At 40.2% G+C, this 27,224-nt stretch overlaps 1 protein-coding gene across 6 annotated transcripts in view; it reads left to right on the top strand.

Moving 5' to 3' along the window:
* The first annotated feature begins 554 nt into the window (after positions 1-554).
* The window catches only part of PARD6B (par-6 family cell polarity regulator beta), a 97,907-nt gene continuing 71,237 nt past the window's right edge, over positions 555-27,224 (top strand). For 5 of the 6 annotated variants that reach the window (XM_072878915.1, XM_072878914.1, XM_072878913.1 and 2 more), the window contains exons 1-4: positions 555-890; positions 5,759-5,981; positions 14,981-16,526; positions 19,975-20,118. In XM_072878915.1, the coding sequence (XP_072735016.1) occupies positions 825-890; positions 5,759-5,981; positions 14,981-15,810 (1,119 nt within the window). In that variant the 5' untranslated portion in view covers positions 555-824 and the 3' untranslated portion in view covers positions 15,811-16,526; positions 19,975-20,118. Of the gene's footprint in view, positions 891-5,758; positions 5,982-14,980; positions 16,527-19,433; positions 19,913-19,974; positions 20,119-27,224 lie in introns of those variants that run through there. The other variant, XM_072878919.1, reaches the window with a different exon arrangement.

Below are 27,224 nucleotides of genomic sequence, written 5' to 3'. Positions count from 1 at the left end.
CCCTAAGGGCTCCGAGCACAGAGGCTGCGAGGCGCCGAGGCCTGGCGGGCTGCCGGACCCGCCTCCCCAGCGCTGTGGGAGGGCGCGGAGGTGCGGGCTGGTGGCTCCCCGCGGCGAGGGGCGCAGCCCGAGGCCGGGCCGGCCCCAGCGCAGGGGCGACGCGCTGAGGCCTGAGGAGAATGCGGGGAACCGCGCTTCAGCCACAGCCACCGCAGCCCTGTGTGTACACACCGGACTCGGCTATTCCAAGGCAAAGGTTGCCGAGGCACATCCCACGCCTGCTCCCTAGGAGGGGGGGGGAAAAAAAAAAAAAAAAAAAAAAAGACTTCCTTATCACACAACAGCCCCGCCGCCTCCGCCTCCGCCTTCCTCCTCCTCCTCCTCACCCGCGCCGGGCGACCGCCTCCATCTTGCCACCCCGCCGAGCCGGGCGCAGGTGCGCGCCCCCCCTCGCCAGCCGGCGACTGCGCATGCTCGCCAGCGGCAGGTGCGCGTCCCCGCCCTCCCCCGGCCGGCGCCCCTCCCTGCCGCGCAGGCGCTGTGCCTGCGCCGCGCGGTTGCCCCGCCCCGCCCCCGCGGCTGGCCGCTGGCTCGGCGGCGCGGCAGGTGCCAGGAGCCGCCGTGGCCCCGCCCCCTCTCCCCTGTCTGAGGGCGGAGGCGTCGCGGCGGCAGGATCCGGCGGAGCGGCCGCGGTTGCCGGGGGCAGTTGGCTTCGGGCCGCGCCGCTCGCCCTCCCCCTCTGCCTCTCTCCCCTTCCCGCAGCGCGCTCGGGGGTACCCGAGGGAGAGAGAGGAGAGAAGAAGAGACCCAGCCCCTCCGGCGGCATGAACCGGCCTCACCGCGGGGCTGCGGGCAGCCGGGGCCTGGGCACCATGGAGGTGAAGAGTAAGGTGGGTGCTGGCCACCGTGCCGGAGGGCCGCGGGCGGCGGCGGCGGCGCCGGGACGGGAAGGAGCTGGCCCGGCCTGGCCCTGCCCTGCGGGGGCGTCTGGTCGTAGGGTCGCTGTGGAGAAGGGCGGTGAGAAGCAGGGACGGGGGGCAGGGAGAGCTGCTGACTCACCTGCCGGAGGTGGCACCGGGGGCGAGGGGCCGGCGTCCGCCGGTGCACGGCCCCGGTGTGGCTTGAGCGCCCCTCAGGCCTTCGGGCTCCGGGAGGCGGTGGCCCCCGGACTGCGGCTGGGGGCGGACCCCCTTCCCCACCTGCCTGTCCCTGCCCCAGCCAGCTCCCGCTGGTCTCTCGGGCTGCTTGGCTGTTACAAGGTTAAGGCGGTGGGAGTTAGGTGCGCTGTCTGCAGGGGGAAAGATAAGTATTTTTGAAGTATTTTTAAAAAACAGGTTAGTGGAGTTTGCCCCTTAGCTTCTGCGTAGACTAAAAAACATACAGAGAGGTAGATGTTTGGGGAACGTTTGGGATAACTGGGCCAGAAGAGGTGTTTAGAGTCATAATTCACAAACTCCAAACCCTGTTCTTCATCTGAGTTAGAAAGAGGATACATTTGTTTAACTTAGTGACTGTTTCTGTACTCTTTTTTATTTAGCTTAGTGACTATGTGTTTCTGTACTTTTTTTATTTTGGTGGGGTAGAGCATATTCTTATAGCTTGTATTAATTGGTAGAGGTAAGCCCTGCCTAACTTACCTTAAAGTAGAGCTTTCCTTCTTTTAGAGGCTATCTGAGGATTTTACACTGGCAATTATTTTATGAGTGTTTATCTGTATGTTATGGCTTATACCAACAGTTTCTTGTGGTCAAAGCTTTGCACAATTCTGTAAATTCTCTCATGGGTGTATCTGCATCCATTCTTCCCATTGCTAATTTTTCATGTGCTGGTTAGGCAAAGTCTTGCTGACAAAACTTTGATGTTCTGCAAGAAATTAGATTTTTTTGTTCTGGTTTATATTTGTAATATTTTGTTGACGAGTCATTCTGCAGTTAACAGTTGTAAAATTGTTGGATGTGCAGTATTAGGTGGAGTGTCAAGCTATTAGTTAAATGTGTGTAACTTGAGTTAAAACCCCTTTTTTCATTGTCTAGGCAAATTGCAAGTGCACCTACATGGGAACGTGTTTTCTTCCATTGGTAGAAAAATATCTCTTGTGGGCTTTTGTTTTTAAACTGGACTACAGTCTGTTGTCTGTATTCTGTACCTTCCCTGCTAATCAAGTGTTACAGCAGCAGTATAGGTGAAGCAGTCAGGACTTGTGTGGGTTTTTTAAGGATAACATATCATAGTGCTGAAACTTCTAGAAAATGTATGATTGGTCTCTATAGCTTGAATTATGATGATTTCTTTAAAGTGTTAACTTAACTTTTCATGTGGACAAAACCAGAAATCACAGGAATAGCTGATAGCCGTGATTTCAAATACTAGTTAAGCATAGCTGTTACTGTGGTTGGTGGAGTCTTTTTTTTCATCTATGCTCTTACAAGGTTGAAAACAATCAGTACAATGTGTTTATAAACAAAATACTTATTACCTGAGCCCAAAACTCTAGGCTTACTGTTCCCCCATTGTGTGTTTTCCTTGATTTAAAATATATCTAGGGATCACCTGTGTGATGTGTTCTTTGGTGTTTGTACAGAGAAGTGTAGAAGTTCTAATGAATAGGGACTGTCTCTTAAGTGCATATTATGAAGCAGGTTTCAAGGCATTCCTAGAACTACTTGTCCCTAATGTATTATTTAACAGCACCTTGATAGCATAGGAATCATCTTCCTTTTATGAAAATAAGCAATTCTAAAGAGAAGGAAGAAGGCCTTATGTGGGAGGGGGAAGGGACCATTACTGTGGAGTAGTCTAGGCTTTGAAGGCTTATCAGTGATGTACAGCTTTTTATTTAGGTATTCCAAATCAATAATCAAATGCCAGCACAGCCCAACTGTAGTTGCAGTTATGGAAAATCCTTTTGTTAGTCTAGTTTATTAAATTTGGGTAACTGGTCTGAACTTGCCCTGGGGAATCCCCATAGTATATTAATTCTAGTTAGACATTTTTCTTGTCATCGAAAATAATTTTATACTCCAAACTAGAGTTCCTGGTGATGGTGTGAAAGCCCCAAAATAAAAATCTGGTTCTCTAGATATAAAAGGTTTCCCCTTCTCTCTTTTATGACTTGGAATCATATTTTTTTCAGAATGAAATCTAATATGTGGATAAGACAGATATGGTTACTGTAGTTCATGTTCTGTTGTTGCTGGAGAGTTACAGTGTAGCAGCAGTATGTTGTGTTACAGAGGACTTAAAGATGTCTCTCAAGTAAGTCTTACTTAAGTGAGTATCTCTAGTAACTTCCTAGTATGCTAATACAGTTTGTACTGTGTTTTCACAGATGAGTTAGCAGTGTAAGAGCATGCGTTTGTAAAGAGCTCAGGTGGCAAGGAGCCTTCTCTTCTTAAGCTAGTCTCTTCCAATCTTTCATCTCCTCTAAACTTGTAAGTTGTGACTGCAACCTTTTTAATAGAATGGAATGCAACAATTGATATAAAATGAAAACATTTCAGGGGGTTAAAATAAACGATGAAATTGCATAGTTGTACTTTGGTCTTTTATCTGCTTTATAACAGTATTGAGCATATGGCAAACCGTGTTAGGAAATAATAGCCAGATTATTAGTCTTTTAGTGTTTGCATCAACTATGTATAAAATAATGTGGAAAAAATAAAAATCACACGTTTGAAAAATCTGTCCCTTTGTATGCTTGCTGCAGTAGGATTTAACATTTACTCCAAATTGAGAGTGAGGTTGTTGGCTTTTTAAACTTTTCTTACTGAATTATGTTTACGTAGTCTTTCGAAGCCAAACAGTTTAAATTGATGCAATGCATGGACAATTCCTGTGGCATTCATACTTCACATAGCTGAAAAAAGATTTGAGAGACACAGGATAAAGTCTTTCACTGACGTCATGATTAAGTGTGCTGCTTCTGACGTGATGGGAGTTCCTCCTGCAGGCTTTTCTTTACTTTTCTTGTGACCCCGTATGAGTCATCCCTTCTGCCTTGTTGTTAGTTAATGTTACTGTAATTGGAGTCTTTCTAGAAGAGGAATGCTCCCAGATAATTCATTTATTTGAAACTTTTGGAGGAGGGTGGGGTGTTGGAAGGTGTAGCTGGTTTTGCTGTGCTGTGTTTGAATTAGCATGGTGCTAATGTGCTAACAATGGGGTCCTTGTCTCCTTATTTTAATTCCTTTGTTTGTATGTGAGAACTCTAAAGCTTTTATTCCCCAAAACGTTGTAATCAAATGTAAGGTAAAGGCTGGTTTGGAGGTACTGTGCACCTTCACATCTACTGTGTGTAACTTGTAGCCAAGTATGTGATACTGAGGCTCAAACTTTGTATTTTGTTCCATGTGCCCTTCTGTTCTGCTTTAAACTTGCTAAAGAAATTATTTAAAGTCTTTATGTTCACTGTAGGTCAGCAATAGAATTCACAAAAAAATGCTGCCAACTGACTGTTTTGTTTGTTTTCTATTTTTTAGTGATTAGTTTATTACCCTTTTGATTCATATACAAGCTGGTCTGCTTTAAGTAACCTGACTGCTGCTATCTCTTAATTCCTTTTAGCATCTTTGGTGTGTTGTGTGTGCCCGATATGGAGGTTTTGGAGTAATTTTTATCCAATATTTTGTTTGCTTTGGGTCCTGCCTGTGTTCAGCAGAACGCTATAATTTTACCAGTTATGCTTGCTAAAATTAGAATATGTCTAGTCTACATCAAATGTTTACTCTTTTATTTGCACCCAGTTTAGTCTTATGCCTACCACCACTGAATCATTGCTAGCATTGTTTTTAATAAGTGTTTGTAGTATAGGTGATACAGGAGACTGAAGCTCAAGTGGACTAGGGAGCTGCGGTTTGGGTTTTTTTTTTTGTTTAATGATCATACTGACTAAATGCAAATGCTGCCCCAGAAAGTACAATGCCAGTGATTAAACGTTTGGGGTTTTTTTGCATATCTTCTGAATCTTGTCTAGTTTATACCCTGGTTACAACCACATTTTGAAAGACTATGCAATCAAGATTTGAGTCTTGATCATGCAGGCAAATCTGAATGCTCTTAAGTAGTGGCTGGTTGCCTCCTTTGTATCTGTCTTTAGGTAAGAGCAGAATTGACCTGAGATCAGCTCACCAAAGTTTTACTGCACATAGTTTGTACTGAAAAGCAGCAGCCATTTTTTGCCATCTTCAGGTCAAAGTGGCTTTTTCATTTCTTGTCCGAGCAACTGGGAATCTGAAAACTACTCAGTCTTGCATAGATTAACCATAGCTCTGTAACAATCTATACATACTGTTCTAAAGTGCACTGAAATTTCTTTGAAGAAGTTCCAGGTAGTCACATACCATAGGAGGTTAACCATAATCTTGTTTTTGAGCCACCAACATAAGTGCTGGGTATGAATTCCATCCCTTACTGAGAGCATGGCTGTTTCATAAGCATGTAAAGATCTGCAATTACTCTTGCACTAGTTTGTCACCTTAATGCTAAGCTCCCGTATTAGTGAATGCTTTGACCTAAACGGAACAATGAAAACAACTTTTGCATATTCAAATGTACATGTTTTATCAAGACCAAAAATAGTTATAACTTTGGAAAAAACCCCACAGTTTAAACTGACCTTTTTATGCCACTTCAAAATTATTGGTTGTAGTTCTTAGTGCACTTTTAATTCCATAACATTTCTGGTTTAAGACTCAAATCATTCTATTGCTTGAAGATGTTGAATTTCTATATAAATGACGTAAGATATATTTTGTTGTAGTTTGGAGCAGAATTTCGACGATTTTCTCTGGAGAGATCGAAACCTGGAAAGTTTGAGGAGTTCTATGGATTATTGCAGCATGTGCACAAGATACCAAATGTTGATGTCCTAGTGGGATATACGGACATTCATGGAGACCTGCTGCCGATCAATAATGATGACAACTATCATAAAGCAGTTTCCACAGCCAATCCTCTACTCAGGATTTTCATTCAGAGAAAAGGTAGGTGCACTTGAAGTCTGTGAATCATCTGTTTATCCAGTTATACTGTGTTGCAGTAAAGTGTGACATATGGAGGAAAAAACCCTTCAGTCCTATTTCATCATGTTGAATTCCATAATTATTGATCATGAAATGTATTCACAACTCGTGTCTCTTGCAAGAGCTTCCTCGGGCAACCTATTCATACTTTGTGCTTTTTTGCTTGTATTCAGTTAGTCAAGTTAAATCTCTAGCAAATGCTTATTTCTGGTTTTATGTAAGCAAATTAAAATAAACTTTAAACCTCTAGGGTTTTCTGCTCTGTATGTTGGATGCCTTTCACTTAAAATTCTGATCTTGATCAGACAAGGAGAGAGGCCATTACAGGATGGAAAGGAATCTTGAAAGTCTTATTACACAAAGTATTAAATGTCAGTATAAATTGAAGACTAACTTTGTAATATGCTACTCTTATCACACTTTCCTAATAAAACATTTTAAAGCTTTCAAAATGACAAGCTTATTTCAGTTAGCAAACCTCAAATGTGAGTGGTGCTTTGTTTGTTTGCCTTTAAAAATAGTGTGTCTTCTAGGCACAAAGTTCTGGTTGTCTCTTTCTTGTGTCTGCTTTTGTTCATGAAGAAAAAAACATCAGATTTGAAGTTGTATTTGTTCTTGTCCAGGAGATCCTATTCAGTATACGGAACTGAAGGGGAGTGGAGAAATCTAGCGATGTGATTTGAAATTGTTTTAATCCAGAGAAGCCAAGAAAACCTGATTTCTGCACTTGTTGGTTTTCTGCTTACTTGCATACAGGTGTGAGTGTGCATGCATTGTGTATACATATATGAACACATGCATGTGCAATTCCTATCATAAGGCAGTCAGCTGATCTTTGAATAGCAGACTGCTTCTTGCTTAGCTATTTTATAAAGATGTGTGCTGTTTCTGGTTGTTGCTAAGACAGGCTTATTTTCCTTAGAAAATACTTGGACATTGGAAGCTTTTATCAACTTTCCCACTCCAAAAGATGAATAAGCTCCACAACAGCTGGACACAAACAATATTCAAAACCAGTGTGGCTGCTTGCCAAAATGTTTGCTTTGTTTCTGTTGAGGATAGTATAGTCTAGTAAGGCCTATGTTTTCAGTCCTGAATTGCCAAAGGAATGAACTATTTGCTTTAATAGAACCCAGAGGCAGGAAAGGTCTATGATTCCATTTAATCTCCTACAGTAGCCATATGACGAGAACAGATAAGCCACTTTGTCAGACTGGGATTATTGAGGTTATATTTTAACACCATATGTTTTTAGATTGTTACTAGTGTTACATGTTTAATGCTGACTGCTACTGGTGTTACATTTGTAATACCTTGTACCTTTATTCATTGTACCTTTATTTAAAGCATCGTGGATTATGTCTTATTACTCTGGTGCAAGGAATTGATAATGGAATTGATATAATGCACAGAACTAAAAATAAGATTAACCCACTTAAGTTTATTGTGCCACGAATTGATTAGAAGGAAGAAGCTGTGTAGAAAGTATCAGTTATCATCACCTTCCCTTTGACAGGAGAGTCTTCTGGCTAGTTTAGAGAATACAGAGTTTAGAGTTTTAGAGAATAAACAACTCAGGCTGGCATCAGAGTCCAGCACTTCCAGCACTGTACTTTGTTCTGAATTAGTTGTGAGCACTTTGATCACTTCTGCTGATTAAATTGAGGCTTTGAGTCCATTAGCATCTTTGCCATATAGAACAGAGGTTTGTTTGGAAAATAAGGAAATAACTTGATTCTGTATTTGTGATAATTTGCCTGTAACTAAAGCTGAATTGCAGGAGTTAGAGATATGTCATAATTCATGCAGCGTAGTTTTGTTTAGGTGTGATGAATTTACCCAATTGCACAGATCTTTATTGGCTGTACCTCTGAAATTGAAAATCAAATGTATGAACAAATACCTGCTATTCATGGGGCAGCTTTGATCTGTGCTGTTTTGGAACTATAATAAATGACACAAGTTACTTTTCTACCTGCAAGACTTCCTGTGGCTTTCATACATTCTCTTAAATAATCTGAAAAATTTCTGTGGGTTTTCTAATGGAACTTTACCTTTTTTGTATTTCCAGCAATAATAGTTGGGAATTTAAGATCTTTTGCAAAAAGCCACTGCGGGGAAGAGGGAAAGTTTTTGCTGTCTTAAGATATGAAATTTTATTACACTCTTACCTATTTAGAAGCTACATGCAATTTGTGGAAAGCTAACATAAGGTATGAGCAGACTACAATAAAATCTAGGGTAAATAGTATTAACTTCTTAGTATATTGCATCCAAGGAACACCTTAAGGGGTTGAAATGGGAGCAACAAGATGCTTTTACAATGCTATTAGTAAGTGACGATTGTGATAATGTGACTCCAAAACTTCAGAAATTTTGTTATGCCAGAGTAAGCGCTCTTTTCTCTTCTGTTTGATTTTGACTCCTAATTTATGAAAGCTAGGAAGTTGTCTGTCCTAAGCATTTATTGGTTAATGTGGTAAGAAACCTAGACATCCTGTAATGAAATGAAATCACATTATTCCCCTTAGACTCTTCTAATTATATTTAACTAAATTCATTTAAAATATTTTAAACTGTTCTCCAGTGCTAAATCTAAACTGGAGCTTGATATTGCACAAGTCAAGAATGGCTATCAGTTTCCAGAAAACAGTTGCTTATTGGAATTTCATTCTGCAGTGTAACAGATTAACAGGTACTGTTGACATCTGGAATTTAAAGGTTAAATTGATGTATCATGATTAAATCCAGATGTATGGGAGTCGCTCTGTCTGTGAGAAATCTTGCTGAAGATAAAATAGCGTGGGGGGGACATAGTCTGTACAGACCCTGAAGGGCAGTTCTACTTGGGGGACTTTGCATTGTAAATACAAGAATTATAAAGACAATAACTTAACAAAAGATACATTTCATTATAATGCCCTTAAAACTCGCTTGCAGAATATTAAATTACAATATACAACTCCTGCAAGTTCTGCATATGCATGGCTGTATATAGTAAAAAGTGGATTCTTTGAAGGGTTAATTTGTTTGTGCCTCTTGAGGTAGACTTTTTCACTGAGAAGCTTTATTTTGGTGAAAAGTAGAGAGTTGGCTTTTTAAACAACTCTGTAGAGAATATCCTAGCTATTCTGAGTCCTCTTTCTAAAAACATAGGTTAGTTTCCTAAAACCATGTTTTCTTACAACTTGTGACTAAATAAGAGACAAGATTTGTAGGGGCTTATTTAAAGAATGCTAAATTGCATCTATATTCAAATGTGCTAATGATTTGAGGGGTTTGAAAATTTAATTCTTGAGGGCTAACTCTATGTTGCTTTGCAAATAGATCAGAAAAACATTTTAAATGTCTTGAACAATGTTAAATTGAAACCAGATTGGCATTTGTGGGCCTTTGTTTTAAATTTCATGTAGTAACTATATACAGATTGGTGCCACCTTGAGCTTGAAACTGCTAGGGGAAAAATCATTCTTGCACTGTATGGACGTTCTCCTTAACACTATCTGTAGTTAACACCTTGTGCTTTGGCTTTATGCCAAAATATTTGCTACTGCAGCTTTAAACTGATTAGCTAGGTGCCAGAAAAAAGGTGCCTTGTACTCGATAATATTGCTTTAGAAAATTTGTTTAGCAGTGGAAGAGAGGTTAAACAGAGTCATGCTGCTTGTCTGAGACTTGGAGAAATGAGTTTTCATCAACCTTTCACTATTTCTTTTTCCCTACAAATTACGTAGCTATAACTGTATATCTTAAGGTTTGTGCTAGTTCTGAATTATTAGAGTACTAAGACTAGTTACAATGCAAAACAACTACCTTCTGGTGCTTTATTGTTTCTTAAATGTTTTGACATATGGCTTGCAACTTGGGATGCTTTTACTTTAACAATGTGTCATGTAACTTAAGAAGGAAGTTTCTAAAAGCAAAGCACCAGCTCAGTGTTAAGATTTCTGATTGTATATTTGTCTTCTGAAAGAGAATTTTAAAGTTCATATCTCTTCCAATAAATGTCTTTCTGATCTTAGGTTTTGTTTAAAAAGCACTTTTGAATCTGTTATTTCACAGATATATTTACATAATATTTCTTTCAAAGCCAGTCCTTTTGCAACTGATTTTGATGTTTCTCTACTAACTGTGGAAAAATTTGGTTTGGACAAAGGTTTTAAGCCTTATCAGCTGATAGTTGTGGGAAAGCAAGTTGGGTGATGATTTTTGTGAACTCTCATTTCTTGTTGGGGAAGGCAGTTGTGAATAGTTCTAGATCTAACTGTTGGGTAAAGAGGACAAACTTAGTGTGATCATTTGCAGGACACAATAAATCTACTTCTTGGATGCAATAAATGCGTATGTGTTTGTATATGTAATACATGCCAAACTTAGCATGTAGGCACAGAAGGCCTGAGAGGCAGGAGAGAGATCCTGGTATGTGACCTGCTATGAAGGTGAAGAAGCCTTACAGCCTACTGTGGCAAGCTGGGAATGTCCAATATGATATACATTTGATAGGACAATGTGTAAAATACCAGATATTCTAATTCTTTGACAAGAATCTGAATTTGTGCACTTTGAATTTAAGGAGAAAAACCCACAAACTGAATACCTTTTACTGTTGCAATGCATGTGGAAGAGCACTTGTAAGAAAATCAATACCAACAATGTTTTGATACACTGTTTTCCTGTGTACTGTTTGTAAACCAACTCTTCTACTAAAAGCCATAGAAACCTAGTTTTTCAATGGTACCAATATGTTAGTATCTATATCCTAGAGTTTTCATCAGCAGCTTGCACTCTAGCACAAATTGTGCATGTGCAATTTTCCTATTTGCTTTAGATGAACTTACTCTAAAAAAAAAGAAGGTATAGTATGGCTTAAGGTCTGAACAATATGGAACTAATCAGTTGAAATGCTTCCAACTTACTCATTGGCTCTCTGGAGAACTTCCCAAAGAACAGAGCTCTTCTGGAGCAATGCAGTGTTAAATGCCTAGAAATAAGTGTCACCACTACAAACCGAAAAGAAGTGACGCTTTTGAAATGAGGCAAAATGACATGTCTTGTCCATGCAATGTCTCTTTGGTACTTGGAATATTTTTCTCTAGTCTTGTTGAATTTACCATTGCTTGTGCAGCCTTAAAACCAGAGTTGTAAAGTATCAGATCTACACTACTTAAACATGCACTACACAAAGTTTTTACATAGTTTTTGAGATCACAAAGATGCATACCATACTGGCAGGGGAGGGGGAAATCCATTACCTAAAAAAATAACCTTTGCACTCATTAACATTCTTAATTCTAATATTCAAGTCACCATTGTCATTGTTTGTCTAAAATCTTCACCTATATGATCACTTTCTTGCTGTCATCTTTCACTGCTAAATACAGAGTAACACAATATTTAAAGCAAGACCCTTCTGTCTAGTATCTTATTTCACAATTGCCCTTTCCAAGTTGTTTTGTAAGTGATTGTAGTTCCAAATAGAAGAGATAAGCTATTGCAACTCATTGAATTGCAAAAATCCTCCCAATGTAAGTACCAGATGTCTAACTTGAAACTGGTTGGATGGTTTGTCAGTAGAGATAAGGGCAAAACTTCTCACACTTTTTCTTTGATCATAAATTTTAAGCAAACATTAAAAGAATTGCTCCATGTTGTCTGAAAAATCAGTACGTTAGTTTTCAGCAATGGAGTATAGGATTTTTAATGGATGATCTTCAGTCAATTAGATATCCCAAAATGCATTTTACAGAGAAAATGGTAAGTTTGTGGTTTTGGAGGTGTTTTACACTTCAGACGTAGTCTACCTGTTAGATGCTTAGATTTGGAAGGTTGGATTGTTCTTTAATCAACCTACTCTTCAACACAACTGATTTAACCCTCTTAGGCATCTGAAGAACAGATTTTAGGCTATTTCTGAAGCCTTCTTGCTTGATGTTGAGATCTAATGATATTTTACTTTAACCTTAAATTACAATTTTTTTTCTCCTTAACCTCTTTTGCTGAAGAACAATAGTAATTCCATGCTTTTTCTGAGAGAACCTTTCAGACTCCCAAATAAACTAAAAATTATTTCCTGTATTCACAATCATCTAATGTTCTCAAGCATAGCTAGTGTAGATTCTTATGTTTGCTTCTACCTTCCTACTCTTCCTTATGCAATTCATAGAATCTTAGAACAGCCCAGATTGGAAGGCCTCAAAAGATCATCTGGTCCAACCTTTTATGGGAAAGGGAGCCTAGATGAGATTATCTAGCACCCTGTCCAGTTGCATCTTGAAAACCTCTAGCGATGGTGACCCCACTGTGTCCCTGTGGAGGTTGTTCTAGTGATTGATTGTTCTCATGGTAAAAAAAAAAAAGACTGACTTATATTGAGATGAGACCTCTCCCAGTGCAACTTGTACCCATTGCCCCGTCTTCTCCATGTGTCTTCATCCTCTTGGCAGCCACCCTTTAAGTACTGAAATACTGTGGTGAGGTTCCCCCTGAGCCTTTGCTTCTGCAGAGAGAAAAGACTTAACTCCTTCAGTCTTTCCTCACAGGGCAGGTTCTCCAGTCCTTTGATCATCTTCGTGACCTTCCTTTGCACTGTCTGCATTTTTCTTGACTTGTGAGGACCAGAACTGGACACAGTACTCCAGGTGCAGCCTGACAAGCACCAAATAGTGGGCTGATCACATCTCTGTGTCTGCTAATAATGCCCCTGTGGATGCAGCCCAAGGATCCGGTTTGCCTTTGCTGCAGCAGCGCACTGCTGAATCATGTTCAGCTTGTCCACCGGGGCCCCCAGGTCCCTTTCAACAGGCTGCTCCCTGGCCACACAGATCACAGCCTATACCGGGCTCTTTGGTTGTCTCATCTGAGGTGCAGGACTTTGCACTTGTCTTTGTTAAACTTCATACTGTTCTTGCTGGCCCAGTTCTTGATTTAGCTTCATTTTTACCTGCTGATCCTAAGAAGGCAGGGAAACGATTTTGCAGAGGCTGTCTCAGTGGGTGAAATGGGAGAGAAAAGTCCCTAGGGTGCTGTCAATAGGCACTTCTCACATAGTGAGAGCACTGTGGGGTGTCTGTGCTAAAGTAACACATGTGGAATAATTTCTGTTAGTGTTGCCTTTGTTCATTTGGTAACTCTTGCAGAAACACCAGTCTGGGTGAAAAGATGGCCAAATCTGAGAAACAGAAGAAAAAACTAACTATGCAAGGTGGATATAATATGCTAGAGAGGCATCCATGTCCTCCCAAAGTAACTGAGATTGTCACAAAAGCAACTCCAGAGTATAGTATGGCCATGTAAACTTAGCTGTCTTCAGAAATAATTCCTGTTTGTGTCAATTACATTGTTGAACAACTTGATCTGTAAACTTTAATACAAAAGATGTTCTGTCTTTAGCAAACAGCTTTGCCTCCCTTAAGGTGTGATTATTTTTTTAAACAAAAAAAATTAAGAAATATAAATGAGGCTATCATCAGGACACATGTTTTAAACCATGTTGATGAACTATTTTATTACTATTGTGTACACACAAGATATGAGTTTATAAAAAGAAAAAAACAAACAACCTTTGCTTTTTTTGGTGGCCTAATTTAAATTTGTTTCTTTTCCTGTTGTCCTTTATCTTTTAGAATACTAAGTCCAAGACTGACTTAGTAGACTAATCATTCTTAAAACTCTTCTTGTTTTCAGCAGCCCTAATGTCTGGGGCAGGGAGGGGTTAGTACTACATGCTGCAATAGTGTTAGACTATTGCTTCGGAACTACTTAGTCCTGTCCTGTTTTGCTTAAAGCATCTGAAGAGTCTAGGTATAACTGGTACATGTCCATATGTCTTCATCTTAGCCTAGAAAAAAAATCTTCTGACTTACAACTCTCACTGTGTACTTTTTTCATCAGCAATTGACAGCTCTCCTGAAATTTCACACTAGGATAGCATTTCCATAGTTATTTCAATTCACAGATTGAAATGTATAGCAGTTTTACTTTCTTGGTTATACCAATGGCATCTTAACGTGATAATACAAAGAAATCCCATCTTCTGAGTCCCAGGGTTAGTGCAAACCAGTTCTGCCTGATTATTTTTTTATCCACTGCAGAAAAAGAATCTATGCAACATTGCAAAAATACAAGTGTAAATCCAAGGAAACTCGGATCTGAATATGGTTTGGTTCATTTTTTTGAGAGTTATAGCATATTAAAAAGAAAAATGGAAGCTTCCTTTGGTAAATAGGCATTTCAGACATCAGAATTGCTTCTGCAGAACATATTTTCTTTTCCATTAGAAGTATTTGTATGACTTGCATATGTTTTCTTTTTTTTAAATTCTAAGCCATTTGCATACTTCTGTATCAAATTGTGGCAGTTACAGCATTGCTTGTATGAACAGTTTTGCTTGAAGTATGTGTGTGCAAGATCTCTTTGTTTCTGCTCCACAGCCATTTTACCTACATTGCATGGGGGCAGGGAAGAGTGCAGAATGGAATAAGCTTTCTGGAGTTTGAATCCAGGTCACTTGGCTAGCTTCCAGGAACTGGGCAATAATAGGCACACTGGCTGCATTCCCTTTTTCATTCGTTCTTTTCCAATGATCTGAAACCTGAGGAGAAAAAACTAACAAGTGGAATTACTCTGAATAAAATTAAAATGTTTCTAGGAATGTACTCAATCTTTCCATTCTAACCTTTCTCTCAAGCAGCTAGAATATAGTTCTTTGTGTCTCCCCTGCTGCTAACTTGCTTTAATTCTTTTGTGCACTGTCTTTGGTAGTAGGAAACCAAAAGTATTACAAACTTCGATGAACCTCATAACATGAAAGCTCTCGTTTCATGTGTAGAGAGAAATGTTTCTGTTATAGAAAGCCAGAAACCTTCTAGATGAGATTTCATTCTGCTAATGTAAAATACGATAGCAATGTGATATGGACTGCATATAAAGTGATCTAATCATCAATGTGCTATGTCTTACAGAAGATGCAGACTACAGTGCCTTTGGTACAGATACTATGACAAGGAAGAAAAATGTCTTATCGAATGTGTTACGTCCGGATAATCACAAGAAGAAACCACACATTGTCATTAGCATGCCACAAGACTTCAGACCAGTGTCTTCTATTATAGATGTAGATATTCTTCCAGAAACCCATCGTAGGGTGCGACTTTACAAATATGGAACTGAGAAACCCCTTGGATTCTATATACGAGATGGCTCTAGTGTCAGAGTAACACCACATGGATTAGAGAAAGTTCCGGGGATTTTCATATCTAGGCTTGTCCCTGGAGGCCTGGCTCAAAGCACAGGCTTACTGGCTGTTAATGATGAAGTACTGGAGGTGAATGGAATAGAAGTTTCAGGAAAAAGCCTTGATCAGGTTACAGACATGATGATTGCAAACAGCCGTAACTTGATCATTACGGTAAGACCAGCAAACCAGAGAAATAATGTTGTGAGGAACAGTCGGACTTCTGGCAGCTCCGGTCAGTCTACTGAATCTAGCCTTCCAAGTAGCATGCCAAATATTTTAGAAAATTTCTTGCCCGGGGAAGAGGAGAGTGATGAAGAGGATGTTATTATTGAAGATAGTGGTGAGCCACAGCAGATTCCAAAAGCCGCACCTACCAGCGAAAGCCTAGAATCGTTGACGCAAATTGAACTCCTTCATGAGTCAACACAAAATGGATTCCTTCCTTCCAGTGAGATGAACTCGAATCATTCAGCAGGCAGCATTAGCATGGAATATGAAGTACAAGATCCAGATCATAAGTCATTAGAAGAAGATGGAACTATAATAACGCTGTGAAATTACATCGGTGTACTTTGTATTAAGCAAGGATGCCATACATGTTTTAATTTCGCTTAATATGTAATACATTTTATACCTCTCCACCTACCGAGCACTGCAGTTACATTTAAGGAGGGGGGGGGAAGTAAATACAAGAAGTTCAAAATTATGTGAGTTGACTAACTTCAGTTAATTCTGCACTTCTGTGTAAATACTTCACAAAGAAGATAATTGATAAATGACTGAAATTGGATGAGGAAAATTTAAAATTAAAATGAAGGATAGCTAAGAGATGGCTGTGAGCCTTCTTTAAAGGTACTTTTTTTTAATGCAGAATACTACTGGTTCTATAGAAGTAAACTTCCATTACTGTGTGAGGTTGACTATCTAATGTACTGTGGTTTCATGTTCATCTGAAGTGCTGCTTATGTATGATGGAGCTGCTTTAGCAACTTCATTCCTCTTCTGGACTGCTGTTGAGCTGGTAGAGCTGTTTGTGTGGCTCTGTGTATGAGGAAACTGAAAAATAAGAGTAGGTGGGATCGGAAGAGTTGTTCTTGGTTGGTTTAGTTCCCTGACTGACACATTGAGCAACAAGGATATTGATAGTGGTCAGCAACTTGACAACAGTCAGGATTTGAAGGTGGCAGCTTCTGAAGTTGACTGTTCCTTTGTAAGTGAATGTGCAACCACAGGCTCATTAGTCATGCACCTTTATGGTATTTAATGGCCAGGTAAGCTTACTTTTAATGACTATGATTTTGAAATTCAAATGTGAAAGTCTTAACACTTATGTATCAAAGACCTGTTCTCATTTTAGTTTGCAATATTTAAGGATATAATTGGATTTAGTTGCTAATTCCAGTAAATTTCAAAGAAATCAAATGTAAACTTAATGCTATGGAAATAACATAACATAATCTATGTTAAAATTGCAGTCCTACTAGAAGCTGTAAAGATTTCTTCTAGGAAAAGTTTGTTGTAGTGAGTCTGAATTAAGTAAAAAGTGACTTTCTTCAAACCTAAACAAATTAGAACAGCTTAAATTAAATCCCTGGATTAAAAAAAAATTTAAATCAGAATGAGGCTTTAATAGAACTTGCTTGAGCCATTTGATATTAAATTATTAATTACAATGAACTAAACTGTCAATGCAGATCTTTCTGTGTACCACTGGCTGGGTGGTTTGAATATTACAAAGTTGCTATATGTAAAGCAAAATACTGATGACAAGTCCTGATACTGCAAGTGCATAAGTATGTGTGTAATCAGCTGCAAACTTACTAGGAGAATTGCAGGGAGAGGCTGCTAGCATTCTGTTTGCCTTTCCCCTTTTAGTACCTCCTGCTTTACCACTTTGGCACTCTGTTCCCAACCTGACCCTTCTCTGGGAACATAAATTGTGGCAGGAAAATGAGACGGGTACTAATAGGGTTTGGGGAGAAGGATGGATGGAGCTTCTCACCAGGGATCCAGCAGCCTATGTCAACCTCTAAGAAAGAAGTAGGATGCTACCAGTTCTGTACTGTGTTACTGTGCTTACCAGAGCCAGTAGTCTAGGTTCTTGGAAGCATGTTCTACCCTGTGGGGAGATATGATGGGTGGGAAAGGAGACTCACCCCTTTCTTTTTTTCCGTCAGTCTATCTTGGGGAAACAGCTACCTCTGGTAACTTTACTAACAAGAGACTAACTGTAAGTTTAATGTTTAAGGCATCTGTGAAAGTCTTTATAGGATATCAGAGGCTGAAACTGTATTTAAGATTTTTGTGATGATGTAAACAAAATTGCTTCAGTTATTACTGCTGTTTAATTTTACTAAATGCAGATTTTAAATTAATATCTCATAAGCAGTAGTATATTCAAGCCTTCAATGCCATTGGAGTTCAAGTCTCATGGGTGTCAAGAAAGGTTGTATTCATGCCCTTTTTGATTTATGGAGAGTTGGCATAACAGACAATGGCACTCTGCAAATGCAGGTTAGAGTTCTGCTTTGTCGGATTTATTTATGGTTTCTTCAGTGTGCACGTGGATAGACCATGGGATCTTTTCCAACATGAGCAAGAATTTTGAAGTGTTTTACTTATTTTGCTAATAATTATTAAAAATGAAGTAACTACATCCACTTAGTGTGAGATGAGGAAAAGAACTGTTCATTCTGCAACATGTAGATTTTAAATAGACATGTTTTCCGTCAGTGCTGCTCTACACTTCCTTTATTTAAGGAAGATTGTTTACTTTAAAATGTCTTTTTTTCCTTTATCAAAAGAATTTCCTTCCTGTATGAAATAATCAGCGGAGGGTGACTTTCATTTATTATGCTAGTTTGCACTTCTGTGCCTTTTCTTTACTTGAATGTATTGTGAATAATCAAAGGAATAAAGGCACTTGGATGAGAAGAGAAAGGAGGTCCACAGATACAGAAAATGAACTGGTAGTGCACTTAATACAGGTGTAATGTTTTCCTTCAGTGGAAATACATTATGGGTCTAATGTGGTACATTAGTATTTTGCAGCTTGGATAATAGCTTTGAGCTATTAACTTACACAGGAGGGTTGAGTCTGAGAACACTAGTGTTGCAAGATAACTTATTGCTTAGGTACAAACACCCAAGGTTAGTGTGCTGCCAAACTGTGTGTTACCTAATCTGTACTTATAACAAATGCATGAATATTTTGAATATATATGCCAGTATTAAGGACTTGTAGAAATTTAACTAGGGTCCTACTCTAAATTGCATGAGAATTCATCTCTTAGGACCTTTCCTACAAACTGATTAATCTAAATGTGAGATAATATTCTTTTTGACGCACGTCATGTTCTGTTTTACAGAAATTTGGTAACGTGTAGTAAAACTAAGCATTTGGGACTTGATAAAAACATTAAAGAATAAACCTAAAAATGGGGGTTTAAAAGCGTGTATTTACAGCTACAATGACAGACTGCACAGCATGTAATTGCTTAATGCTGCAGTTACCATAAAGTTTCTAAAGTTCTTCCATATCTTACTAATGCATACACTATTAATTATGAAATATTTTTAAATTGTTACTTCAGGATGATCAACGGTTGATTATGAGTGGCTAAACTTAATTTTATATGTAAATGGTACTGGGGTTCAGTATAAGGTTTTTAAAAAATATGCTGATATTGTTAGCCTTTCATTCACTACCTCCTAAATTTTTTAACATCTTTACAGTTTTCTCCTTGGAAGAAAATATTTAAAGGCTTGACTGTTTTATACAGATTTTATCTTTAGCTAAAAAAAGAAAAAATCCAAAAGTGATAGTGAGGATGCTATGCATGATTGACAATATTACGCTGCTATTAATGTAATCTTTGTGTATCAAGTATCCTGTATATGTAAATTGTATTTTCAATCCAGATTTTATAAATTAATTTATAAATATCCAAATTATTTCAAAATGGAATGGAAAACTAAAATTCCTTTGACTAGTGTTATATGTTGTGTACGTGCACAGTGGGGGGACAAGTCATTCCTTACTTGTGACTGGGAGATTTAAGTGCACCTTAATAGGAAAAAGAACAAATTCTTAATAAATTAAGATGCATTTACTTTGAAGTTCTGCTATGGTACTGGATAAGTCAAGCCTAACTGTGAATCACTTTTTTTTTCCACAGCTGAATTAAATGTAGGACAATGTTCTCACAAGCTGTCTTTAACATGTGTATTTTTGTGAATATTATGTATTTTCTAATTAAATTTTACTTGCAATGTGATTTTTACATGAATGAACTTGTTTAAAATGTCAAATATCAGTATTTTTCTTACAACTTTAATGTATAATGTACATTGGTATCTCACTGAATGAAGACTGATTTTACAAAATCAACCTAGATGTAGTTGTATATTAGTCTTATATTTTTACAGACTGGAATAATAAATGGATATAGAAATAAAATTGTTTTTTCTCAATTACTTTGTCAGATAAGTAAAAATGAGGAAGAATGTATCCTTATTCTCAAGTGTGAAAGTAGATGGGCTTCACTTTTTTTTTTCTCTTGGGTGGCTAAGTGGGCTCTGTTTTCATAGCAGTCTTAAATGTTTGCTTCCTCTGCTCCCTCCTCTGGAGCAAATCTCTACACATAGAAAGTATGCAAGGGTTCAAAACATTTGTCCTGCAGTCCTGTTGACTAACCTGTGATGTGCTTGTTCCTACAGTAGCTGCAAATAATGAATTTTGCATTGTATCACTTGCCTGAGGACTGCTCATAGTGAAGTCTAGGTCATGAAGCCTGGGAGATGGTTCGTCATCCTCCGTCACCTTTGTCAAGTGCTGCTGGTGATGCAGTTTTCACTGTTACTGTAAGTAACTGGTATAACTGTCTGTATTAAAGTTTTAACTTGAACTCATTCCACTTGCAAATGTTTTCTTCCGTATCTAATGCCTTGGCAGCCCTTGCAAACATTTACCTAGTGACAAAAGACTTGAGTTTTGTTTAGCCCTTCTGTGTAGGGCTTTTGTGACTGCTGGTCTTGGGGCCAATCATATGACTTCTATTCTGTACCTTCCTTCATATATGCGTGACTAGTTTCATTTGTATGGTTCAGTACTTTTCATACTTGCCTACGTAGCTATGGGAAGGTGACAGACTGGGAACAGCACTACAGTATCTTAATATTGGTATGCAGCTGAAAGAATCCAGTCTATTTCATCTGTGCACTCAAGTCTGAATGTCTTGTAGCTGGAAGAAATTTCTTAACTTTGCACAGAAACTGATGGCTCACCCCTTTCCTAAAGGAATGCTGAAATTAGTATGGTATTCTTGAAACGGTGTGAGCTTTAAAAATTCATCCTGCCTCTGTTAAAATTTGGGTGTATAGTATTTTTTGAACTTCCGAACTTCTACCCAAATGCATAAAGCTCTGAAACTGGGAGAGATTTCCAAGTTACTGACCCTTCTTTAACATGTGAATTGCTGTAGGAGCAAGTAACTTTCTAGTATTGCTGCTGAAATTTTTCAAGTATCAGATATTTTGAATAAAATAGATATGAAAAAACGAGGAGCAAAATCTGAAGGATTGCAGACAGACTGCAAGATTAGACAATAAAATGGCAAACAATGCAGTGTAGTTTAAGCATGAATGTGTGGGGAAAAAATCTGTCTTAATTTTGCATATGTAATGATGAATGCCAAGCAGACTTGCCTCTCAGGACCTCATCCTGGGTTATGGTAGTTTAGTGAAAACATCAGCCCCACACTTGCTAGCATTAAAACATAACTGTGTCAGGAAAGGAATAAAGGACAAAACCGATAACATTATTTTATTGTATAAAACCATGGTTCAGCAATGCTTTTAATGTGTGCAGTTCTAATTGCTTATTTTCAGAAAGGATACCAGGCTGGAGAAAAAAAAAAGTAATAAGTCATCTGCATTATAGGATGTTTTTAGTGTAACAAAACTGAGTAGTAGAGGACTGATCAGCCTGAAAAAGATTGTAAAAAAGCAATAAAGCTCTGTGGTAAACAGTTTTGTATGAGGAAATTAAATATCAACAGATGGATTGAAAAAGTGCAATTGAGTATAATTTCCACTTACCAGCTTTGAGTTATTTGATTCATAGTGAACATTACCTCCCAAAGAAGTCATTTTTAAGGACGTCAAAAATATATTGAATCTAGAAGACGCTATTAAGGTATACTTCGACAGAATTAGCCTGGTGTTGACCCAAACTCTCTGCAAATGCATCTCCTCCAGTGTTCCTTGGCTTGGGACTGACAGTGGCTGGGGGGGTACTTTCACTGAGGCGGGAAGTGCTCTTTGCAGCAAGAGTGCAGACTATTCAGCTGGACCATTAGTATCCATTACTGTTTCTGTGCCTTCCAGCAAGCTTCCATGTCTGAGAGAATTTGTCCTAAGTAAAATACACTAAGAATCAAGGGGGGCGGGTTATTGCAGGAGTGAAGACTAAGGAATGTGTCCTCAGGAATGCATATATCTGAGGATAAAGTAAGCTTAATCGGGTGCTTTAGGTTGGACAAGAACTGAAAGAGTAGCCTAATGCTAATATTGACCTGGACTGAACCTGCAGTGGAGGCACAGTACAGAAGCTAATCTGGGACACTTTAAGGGAATGAGACTAAAATGCATACTCGTGCAGGCCAGCAATGCTGTATCTACAAATCACTGTTATCCCTAGTGGTAGTTTTCCTAAACAAAGAAACTAATTATAAAGGAAGACTAACTTTTCCTACTGCTGCCTCCTTGAGGAAGGAATGCAACTGTTAAATACCATGCAATAACACGTCTGTCCTTTAAATGCCAACAGTACTTAACTTTTCTCAAGGTGATGAGCTCTTAATAAGGTGTTAGGACTTCAGTTATGTTATGAAATTGAAAACTCATGTATGATTACAGATACAAAGACTTTCTGGGTTTTTCATAAGCAATGAATTGAAAATCCTCCTCTCCTTGGTATAATAACAGGAGAAATATTTAGGCTAGTGCTAAATATCCCTTTGAAGTTTTCTTGTTATCTTAAAACTAGCTGTGGCATTCTAGTTTCAGACTTGCGTGAATTACTTCTGATGAGCATGTGTTCCTTGCAATACAAGTGTCAATATTCAGATACTATTATGTAGTAGTTGCATGTGGTAATGCTAGAGAGGAATAATCAGCTTCAAGGTACTTCATAAATGGTTTCCAATACTAGCATGAGGAAAAAATGTGTTGGATGGTAACAGTGCTGTTCTTGGATGCTGTAGAAGTATGCAAGAAATGGTACAGCTGGTTCTTGGAGAGGAGAGATTGTAGCCAAGGCTTAAGAATTCAGACTCCTTGTGCAGCTATGATAGATCACTTGTCCTCTCAAATAGGAGGTAAATTTATCTCTGAGGACTTAATGTAGTATGCTTGATTTTAAAAGTGCTTTAGAAATATGAAGCACAAAGTGATTTGAAGTGCTGTGCTGTTTAGCCAGCATTTCTTATTACAGCAATTCAGAAGTGTTGCTAATAAGATATCATTTCCTGTCCTTCCAATTAACATTCCTTTCTACTTGAACTACCATTTTATTACCTGATAGTATAAGGAAATACCTTGCATTTCATCAGTATGAAAGACTTGTATCAGGCTCTGTGATGTTATGTTTAAGAGAGTATATAAGAGCATATTTATTGCCTCCACATTTGCTTTCCACAGGAGAACGTGGTTCTTTTTCTCTGTGGTGCAATGACTTCTTCCGAATGCTTCCTTTTGAGCACCTGGTAATACAGAGTTACTGACAAGGCTTTATTTTTGTAGTCACAGATGTGTTGGCAATGCTCTGGAACAGAGGAAGGGAGGACAAAGCAGCAGAGTTTAGGAGACAGATGAGAACAGCAGATGATGTGAAAGGAGCTAGAGAAGGTAGGGACATCATCCAGTGCAGGGGGTCATGCTTGTACAAAACCCACTTTATTAGTGTGGTTACAACAGACAAAGCTGATGTGTATCATAATCTGGTGTGTCTACATTAGTTCTGAAAATAAATGGCCTAGTTATTCACAGCTGTAAGACAAAATGGAGATGACAGTAAAAGGTAGGAAGCAAATAGGAGATACGCTAACGAAGGAGGTAGAGTCCCAACATATTGCAGGGTATTCCTGTTGTGAGACACCGGAATTCCTACAAGGCCTCTCCTTTTTTTTCTTTTCTTTTGCTGTTTTGCTATTGTTCTGGATATTGTGGACCCAGTAAAAAAATGTGGGGTTCTCATTTTTCTGTTGGAGGATGCAAAGGATTTGGAATTCTTAAAATGCTGAGGAGAAAAGTATTGAATATATAAACATAGATTTATCTGACTTTCTGAATGCTACATAAGGTTACATAAACCCTTGAACTTCTGATTCAGAAATTTTAAATCCTAGTGGTTTAAATCCCCTAATAACCTTGTTATTGAGTCTGCCTTTCATACTCTTTCTATCCTGTGCTGTAAAATGAAAAAAAGTAGATATATTTTGCAAACTTAAGAATAAATGACCTAAAAATTAATGCAAAAAAAACTACTTGCAAAAGGCAATTTCAGTGTTTTATTCAACATTGAAATGCTATTAACTGTCTTTCAAAAATACTTCAGGTGGTTAGTAACTGGATCTGTATAATGTAGAAAAAATGTTTGATTTTGAGTCATCCTGCAAAGTTAGTATCTTGAAAAAAAAAAAAGTAATTCAAGATGTGGCTTTCCTTGTATTTTAACTGTGCTTTCTACTGATGAACTGTTAGGATAGTGAAGATAGAAGGGTTATCCTAACCTTACAGCTGAGGTGCAGAGGTCACAAAGCCATTTGGTCATAGAAACAGAAATACAATGCATGATCTGTTCTTCTTAGCACTGTTTTCTCTTGAGAGTTTTTCTCTACAGTAAATAATGCCAATGCTAAAGCTCACATGGATGGCATAGTCTATATGAAATAATTGGGAGGAATCTAAGTTAGTGTTATACTTTTAAAGCACCTAAAGTACTCCCCCTGGCTCCTTGTTTCTTCTAAACATACCTCTTCATGCTCTTCCTCCTGTGATAGATAGTTTTGTAACAGTTAATCTGTGATAATACAATGTTAGGAATATTTCATTCTGATTTGGTAAAGCTTCCCAAATACACTTCCTAAAACTCACTGAAGTTTTATCTGGTGCATCTTTCCCTGACAGAAACACTTCTTTCAAAGATACAGCATACAAACCCTTGGGGTCTACAGCGTCAATGGTACCTGAGTGGCTGAGCAGACAACAGGTCTATGTTAACTCTGCAAATACATAGCAAGAAGGCTGCCCAGACCTGGAGAGCTTAAATTGAAATGTGAAATAAAGTGCCCAGAGATGCACTGTGTTTCTCCTCTATGCAGTTCTGGTTGGTGGAAGATCAGGTTTTGCAAATACCTTAAAATTTTTCAGATAAGTGGTGACTAAAAACCTCAAGTGTAGCGTAACAGGATCTGTCTGGTGCTGTTGTCAGGATGACATAGACTAAATTCAGATCCCTGTGTCTCCCTACTCGAGAGAAGATTTGGCAAAACCCTGCAACCTATTAGCTCTTTCTTCTATTGTTTCAAGTACCTCTTCAAGCCTGGCTGCTTTGATCTTCTCAGCAAACTACAGACTATAAATTTGGCATTTTCTTAAGAATGCTAAACTGAATTTAAATTTCTCCCGTTATTCAGCAATAATTTGGTCTTATCCAAAGCCAAGAAAAGCTTGGGATGACAGTGCAGGCCTGTTGTGCCCTTCTGCTCTGCCAGCACTCAAAAGTAGTTTTATGTAGTATAAAATCCTAAAATTAGATAATGTCTCAAACTGATTAGTGAGAAATACTGCATATTGTTTTATGTCCCTGCTACTATGGAGTCCACTCAACCCTAGTGTGAGTCTTCAGTACAAGATGCATGGGCCAAACTTCTTTTGAGGGCAGGCTGTTTCTGACCACTTCCAACTGAGAATAAGACTGTTATTGAGAAGAAACACACTGTTACTGAGAAATGCTCCCCCTGTTCTCTCTACCAATCCTTGACTGATCATTAGTTATCAAGTAGGTCCTGTTTCCTGCTCAGAGGAGGAAGAGCAATGAACAAACTGAGAACAGATGGCTATTTTTGTCTCAACTCTTAACTGCTGTCTTGATCATCTGTCCCTCTAAAATGTCGCTTTGGTTTAAGAACGTGTTTTAAAGGAGCCTAATGCAAGGAGGAGCATCTTCTGTAGTGAAGAAGCATCCAGAAGGCCTAAGAGTTTCTTTAACTGCAGGCTTCCACAGCGAATCTCCCACAGCTCCATCCTCAGGGAGAAGGACAGGATGTCTTTTGTCAGAAGTTCTGCTCTGCCTAGTATAAAATTAGATGTCTCTATCCTCAAGTCATTTAAATGTTCACTCAGAGAAGTTCTGAGCACCTTAAAGCTGCATTTTCAGCTGCAGCCTTTAATTTCCTAGTGATTAAAAAAATGGACATTGAGTCTAGTGCATCTGATCGTTCATTGTCTCAGCCTCTGTCCTCTAGGCTGCAGTATGGGCTTGTTAAAGCAAAATGCTATTAGAAAAACTAGATTTTAAGAGTGGCGAATGAAATGGTCAGGGAGGGGAAGCTTGTTGTGCCTGTACTTGGTGCTGGTTTTGTTGAATCATTTTTCCACGGGTGAGGTGTCATGACTCGAAACAAGAATTTTCAGTAAACCTTTACCCCTTGTCCCTTCGCAGAGAGCGTTTTGGCTCTGGCTCCCAGCTGAGCGAGAGGCGTCAGCCGCGAACGCCAGGCCGCGGGTGAGGGCTTGCAGCGGCCCGCCTCGCGCGGCAGCCGTTGCCGCTCCCGCCCCGCCCCGCTAGGTGGCGCGCGCGGCCCGCGGCGGCGGGCGGGGAGCGCTGAGGCGGCGCGGCCACGGGAAGCCCCCGGCGGCGCTGGCTGGGCAGGCGCCGGGCCCGGGCGAGGGGAGGAGCGGCAGCCGGGGGCGGAGCGGCGGCTGCCGCGAGCTTAGCCGGGGACCAGCGGCGAGCTGCCGCGGAGGTGATGCTGCGGCCGGAGGAGCCGCCGGAGCCTCGGGCGGGGGCGGCGGCGGCTCCCCCGCTGCCCGGCCCCGCCGCCCGGGGAAGAGGTAGGCGCGGAGGAGGGGGGCGCCGAGCAGGGGCTGCCCCGGCCCGGGGGCGGTCCGTCAGGGGGGAGCGAGGGGCGGGCACGGCGGCGCCTCTCGGGGGGCACCGGCTGTAACGGCCCCAGGGGACGGTTGAGGGGCGGGGGGGGAGGCTGCAGGTGCGGCCGGCGCGCTCCGCTCGGCCCCGCGCCAGCCGCCGGGCAGCGGCCCTGGGGCCAGGGGCTCCCTGAGGCGAGGGGCGGTGGGAGAGGGAGGGAGCAGCCCCAGCCCAGCCCCGCCCCCGGGCCGCGGGCTCCCAGCGGGCAGGGCACGGCCGCCGTGAGGGCAGTAATCTCCGCTCGCGCGTCCCCGCCGCCCAGCCGGAGGCTCCCTTTCCACGACCGATGCAGCAGTAGCCCTCGGGCTCTCCCTGCTCGCGAGCCGCAGGGGCTCCTGTCTCTCTTCCCTGAGCCCTGCTCGGCAGGGGTGCCTGTCCGGGCGGGGATGTGCGAGGAGCTCCCCTCCTGCCCGGCTCCGGACTAGCCCGCTGCTTGTGATGCTTGTCTTATTTTTGGAGACAGTGGGGTGTTTGCCTTCCCTCTGGCTGAGGAGGGCCTAGTCTTCAGGTCTCCTGTGCCTGGGATGCAGTGTTGGATAAAGTTGAGCTATCGCTGAGCTCCTGAATAAGTGTTTCCACACTTCTCTTTGTAAATTACTGTGGCTGTGGCTGCTACTCTGTTACTTGTTTTTGTGGAAACCAAGCCTGCTGGTGACGGTAAGGTCAGGCTCAGAGCGCTGATGTGATTAAGTGGAATGATGCTTAGTTTGAGGATCTTAGGTGCGGTTAGTTACCCGAGTCTAGCTGTTTAGCTCAG

Source organism: Ciconia boyciana, chromosome 14, assembly GCF_034638445.1.
Source record: "Ciconia boyciana chromosome 14, ASM3463844v1, whole genome shotgun sequence".
NCBI lineage: Eukaryota > Metazoa > Chordata > Aves > Ciconiiformes > Ciconiidae > Ciconia > Ciconia boyciana.
Note: the sequence above shows the minus strand (reverse complement) of the source record. Positions and strands in the feature narration are given on the sequence as shown.